A 5,608-nucleotide genomic window follows, 5' to 3' on the forward strand; every position below is an offset into this window, starting at 1 on the left:
CTGATCTTCTTCTTCCCATCAGTTGCCCTCAGTAGACACTTGTTGTCAGCGGGGTCAAAGGTATCAGGGTTTCCTTTCCGTGGAACAGGCTTTGTCCGACCATCATCTGCAGATATGTAGATATTAAATTTTGCTCAGTCTCTTCGATTCACATATTCCACAGTTTATGCCTCTCCCTACCTGCCCTTCAAGATTTCTACTCTTTCAATCCTGGCCCCTTCCACGTCATATTACAATCAGGCAGAGTCAACAGGGTTTTTTTTAAAGTAAATAACGTTTGACAAATTTATTGGGTTCTTTGAGGATGTAAGAAGCAGGGTGGATAATGGAGAACCAGTAGATATTTTGCATTTCCTAAAGGCATCCAATAAGTTGCACATAATGATTTACTGCACAAGAGAAGAGCTCATGGTGTTGTGGGTGATATATTAGCATGGATAGAGGAATGGCCCATTTTGAACTTAACTAATGGAGTGCCACAGGGATCAGTGCTGGGTCTGCAACCACATATGACCTATTTTAATGAAGGGACCAACTGTATTAATCGCCAGACTTTCTAATGGTAGAAAGATAGAACATAGAACATAACAGCGCAGTACAGGCTCTTCGGCCCTCGATGTTGCGCCGACCTGTGAATCCACTCTAAAGCCCATCTACACTATTCCCTTATCATCCATATGTCTATCCAATGACCATTTGAATGCCCTTAGTGTTGGTGAGTCCACTACTGTTGCAGGCAGGGCATTCCACATACTTACTACTCTCCGAGTAACGAAACTACCTCTGACATCTGTCTTATATTTCCCCTCAATTTAAAGGTATGTCCCCTCGTGCTAGACATCACCATCCGAGGAAAAAGGCTCTCACTGTCCACCCTATCCAATCCTCTGATCATCTTGTATGCCGCAATTAAGTCACCTCTTAACCTTCTTCTCTCTAACAAAAATAGCCTCAAGTCCCTCAGCCTTTCCTCATAAGATCTTCCCTCCATACCAGGCAACATTCTGGTAAATCTCCTCTGCACCCGTTCCAATGCTTCCACATCCTTCCTATAATGCGGCGACCAGAATTGCACGCAATACTCCAACTGCGGCCGCACCAGAGTGTTGTATAGCTGCAACATGACCTCATGGCTCCTAAACTCAATCCCTCCACCAATAAAAGCTTCTTAACAACCCTCTCAACCTGGGTGGCAACTTTCAGGAATCTATGTACATGGAGGTACATAGGTAGGAAAGAAAGTTATGAGGTGGACACAGAGTCTGCAAAGGAACACAGATAGGTTGAGTAGGCAAAAATCTGGCATAGTGGGGGAAAATGGGAACTCGTCAACTTTGGCAGAAGAACAGAATTTTATTTAAATGGAGAGAGGCTGCAGACTTCTGTGGTAGCGGCGATCTGGCTGTCCTCGTGAATGAATCAAAAAGTTAGCATGTAGGTACAGCAAGTAATCACAAATGTAACTTAAATATTGGTCTTTATTGCATGGGCGAATGAATACAAACATAGGCAAGTTTTGTTCCAGCTGTACAGGGCTTTATGAGACCATACCTAGAGCACTATGTACAGCTTTGATATCCTTTGAGATAGAATTGCGTTGGAGACAGTTAGTGGTTAGCACTGTTGCTTCACAGCATCAGGGACCCGGGTTCGATTTCCGTCTTGGGTCACTGTCTGTGTGGAGTCTGCACGTTCTCCCTGTATCTGCGTGGGTTTCCTCCGGGTGTTCCGGTTTCCTCCTACAAGTCCCGAAAGACCTGCTTGTTCGGCGAATTGGACATTCTGAATTCTCCCTCTGTGTACCCGAACAGGTGCCGTACTGTGGCGACTAGGGGATTTTCGCAGGAATCTCATTGCAGTGTTAATATAAGCCTACTTGTGACACCAATAAAGATTATTATTATTCAGAGACGATTCACTAGGCTGATTCCTGAGATGCCGAGGTTGTCGTCAGGCAGGTTGGATCTATGCACATTTGAGTTTAGAAGAATGTGAGGTGACAGGGGTAAGTGAGGGTAAAGTGTTGGAAATCTATAAGGAGTTGATGGATTCTGAGGGAGCCACGATAGAGGTAGTGAAGCTTAAGCAGGAGGAAGCTTTGAGGGGGGTGAACGCGTCCTCGTGGTGTGCAAGATTATACAGATTAGGTGGTCCACAGGGCACATTTGACTGTGGCCAGGATGAGCAGGTTTTTTGAAGGGATGGAGAATAGGTGTGGGCGGCGCACGGGTGGGCCTGCAAATCATGTCCACATGTTTTGGGCCTGTCCGAAGCTTGGGGGATTCTGGCAGGGGTTCCCCGACGTTATGTCGGAGGTCTTGAAGGTGAAGGTGATCCCAAGTCCAGAAGTGCCGATCTTTGGAGTGTCAGAAGAGCCGGGAGTCAAGGGGGCGAGAGAGGCCGATGTCTTGCCGTTGCCTCCCTGGTCGCCCGGAGACAGATTTTATTGGAATGGAGGGACTCAGGGCCCCCAAAACCGGGGGTGTGGCAGAGTTTCTTTGGCTAGAGAAGATAAAAGTTCGCTTTGTGAGGGTCTGTGGAGGGGTTTGCCCAGAGGTGGTAGCCGTTCATGGACTTCTTTGAGAACAGTTAAGGTGTCAAGAGGGTGGGGGGGCTAAAAAAGGAGGGAGCGGAATTGGGGAATGGGAGGCAGGATGGTGGGGTGTCAGGTATTTAGTTGGTTTGTATATTTGCAGCCCTGTTGGCTTGTTTTGTTTTATGGTTGTTTACTGTGTAAATATATAAATGCCTCAATAAAATAGAAGAATGTGAGGTGATCTTATTGAATAAGATCAGAGGGGACATGACAGGATAGATGCTGGGAGAATGTTTTCCACATTAAGGAATCTAGAGTTAGAGCCATGGTTTTTAAAAAAAAACAGCGATGAGGAGAAATTTCTTCTCTCAGAGTGTCGTTATAGAATCATAGAATTTACAGTGCAGAAGGAGGCCATTCGGTCCATCGAGTCTGCACCAGAGCGCCCTACTTAAGCCCTCACCTCCCCCCATCCCTGTAACCTCACCTAACCTTTTTGGACACCAAGGGCAATTTAGCATGGCCAATCCACCTAACCTGCACATCTTTCGACTGTGGGAGGAAACCGGAGCACGCGGAGGAAATCCACGCAGACACGGGGAGAACGTGCGGACTCCACACAGACAGTGACCTAAGCCAGGAATTGGACCTGGGACCCTGGAGCTGTGCTACCGTGCCGTGTCGTCAATCTTAGAAATTCTTCCACAGAGAGCAATGGACACTACGTCATTGAATATATTCAAGACGGAATTAGACAGGTTTTTGATTGACAAGGGAGTAGAGGGTAATTGGGATTGGGGAACAGCAAAGTGGACTTACGGCACAATCAGATCAGAAATGATGGAACTGGCTCGAGGGGCTCCTACTTAGGAGCTTATACTCAGCTTGGAATAGGCACCGCTGCAGCTTATTTACCTCGCAGCAATATTTTGCTGTTCTGCGTCGTCAATGAATAACAGTGGGGGAATCCAGAACAAGGGAGCACAATCTGAAAATAAGAGTTAGCCGGTTCAGGAAATCAAGAGAAATTTTTCTACACATAAGGCAGTGGTAACCTGAAACATATTTTCTCTCCTTTGACCAACCACCTCCTCAAAAGGAAAAGCTAGACTTGTAACATCACAGGATACGCAGGTATGTGGAGTTGGGGTGTGAATCAAGATGGTCAAATTGAGTGGCGGAGCAGGATCAAGTGGCTGAATGTTCAAATCCTAAAACTGAGAACTGAAACCAATCTTTACATACATTTTTCAAGATTCATTTACAAAGTGAGACATAAGTAAATCTCCTAACCCAATATCCATAGTTTCAGTGTGTGACTTATACGGCACACCGGTAGCAATGTAGTTAGCATTGTTGCTTCACAGCGCCGGAGACCTGGGTTCGATTCCTGGTTTGGGTCACTGTCTGTGCGGAGTCCTCACGTTCTCCCTGTGTCTGTGTGGGTTTCCTCCGGGTGCTCCTGGTTCCTCCCACAAGTCCCGAAAGCCGTGCTATTAGGTAATTTGGACATTCTGAATTCTCCCTCAGTGAGCCGAATAGGCGTCAGAATGTGGCGACTATTGGCTTTTCACAGTAACTTCATTGCAGTGTTAATGTAAGCCAACTTGTGACATTAACAAAGATTATTATTATTAGGGGCACTAGTGAATCCCCAGTTAACACATGCTAATAAATAAAGTTAATATACAATTAATACTGAATCAACTCCTGCTGTTCAAATACAAAGCAAACCGTGTGCGCATTTAAACTCACATTTCTTCATGGTGAGGTAAATACTCCCAGAGTTTCGGCATTTCTGGAAAAGCCGGGTCAGCTCAGTCAGAAACTAGAGGGGACAGAAAGTGATCAGTGTCAACTCACTACACAAGCACCATGCATCAGAGGTCAGAATGAAGAACACATGAAGAATTGCTCTGTACTACCACACACCACATCCTCCCATTTCCACCGCTCCAGAGTTAATACACTCCCACCTATCCAAATCCCCAATTACTTCACCTGTACACCCCCACTGCCAGTGTTACGCCACTGTTATGCCACCCACCCCAGGCCCTCACAGCCCCAATTATATCCTGCATCAATTCCCACTGGCACAATGTTACAGCCCCTAAAACCAATGTTACCCTATCTGCAACACTCATGACAGAGAGCTAACCCCACTTCCCCAACACTAATCATCCTCCTTCCCCCCCACTTCCCCAATGTCAACCTCCCCCACTGCAACCACCCCCACCTCCTCATAGAATCCCTGCAGAGCAGAAAGATGCCATTTGGCCCATCGAGTCTGCACCAACCGAGCCTGGATACCTTTTGGATAGTATGGGGCAATTTTAACATGGCCGATCCTCCTAACCTGCACATCTTTGGGCTGTGGGAGGAAAGCGGAGCACCCAGAGGAAACCCTCGCAGACACGGGGAGAACGTGCAGACTCCACACAGTCACCCAAGGCCGGAATTGAACCTGGGTCCCTGGATCTGTGAGACATCAGCACTAACCACACTCCCATTCCCCCAGTGTCATAATGTTAACACCCCGCGCATATAACTATCCCGCACCAGAATAATCCCCCTCAGTGTTTACCTCCCGCTTCCCCAGACTCTCACCGAGTCACTCTCCAACAGCACCATCTGTCCCAGGATTGTAGCTCAGCCTCTTCACCGGAAGCTGCACCGCCGCCGGAAAAGCGTCACCCACCCGCCCACGTCCCGACCGAGCAACCACGCGACCCACGCGCGGCCCGTGTTTTTCGTGGTTCGCAACAATTTTCTGATTTCTGAGCCCGGCCGCACACCCGAGGCGGAGCCAGCAGCGTGATGGCGTCACAATGGTGATTGGCACCTGGCTATTTAAATCAGAAACTTCAGATCGGCTTTAGGGTCAGGGTGTTTATTATCGGAGTCGGGTTTAGGGCCAGGGTGTTTATTATCGGAGTGGGGTTTAGTGTCAGGGTGTTTATTATCGGAGTCGGGTTTCGGGTCAGGGAGTTTATTATCGGAGTGGCGTTTAGTGTCAGGGTGTTTATTATCGGAGTGGGGTTTAGGGTCACGGTGTTTATTATCGGAGTCGGG

The 5,608-nt window shown here is 47.5% G+C and overlaps 1 protein-coding gene across 1 annotated transcript in view; it reads right to left on the bottom strand.

Moving 5' to 3' along the window:
* The window catches only part of srp14 (signal recognition particle 14), a 16,758-nt gene extending 11,499 nt beyond the window's left edge, over nucleotides 1–5,259 (bottom strand). The window contains exons 1-3 of the mRNA XM_072486141.1: nucleotides 5,144–5,259; nucleotides 4,292–4,364; nucleotides 1–106 (exon numbers count right to left, since the gene is read on the bottom strand). Of these exons, the coding sequence (XP_072342242.1) occupies nucleotides 1–106; nucleotides 4,292–4,364; nucleotides 5,144–5,167 (203 nt within the window). The 5' untranslated portion in view covers nucleotides 5,168–5,259. The remainder of the gene's footprint in view (nucleotides 107–4,291; nucleotides 4,365–5,143) is intronic.
* Nucleotides 5,260–5,608: the final 349 nt, after the last annotated feature.

The sequence above is a fragment of the Scyliorhinus torazame genome, chromosome 2 (assembly GCF_047496885.1).
Source record: "Scyliorhinus torazame isolate Kashiwa2021f chromosome 2, sScyTor2.1, whole genome shotgun sequence".
Taxonomy (NCBI): domain Eukaryota; kingdom Metazoa; phylum Chordata; class Chondrichthyes; order Carcharhiniformes; family Scyliorhinidae; genus Scyliorhinus; species Scyliorhinus torazame.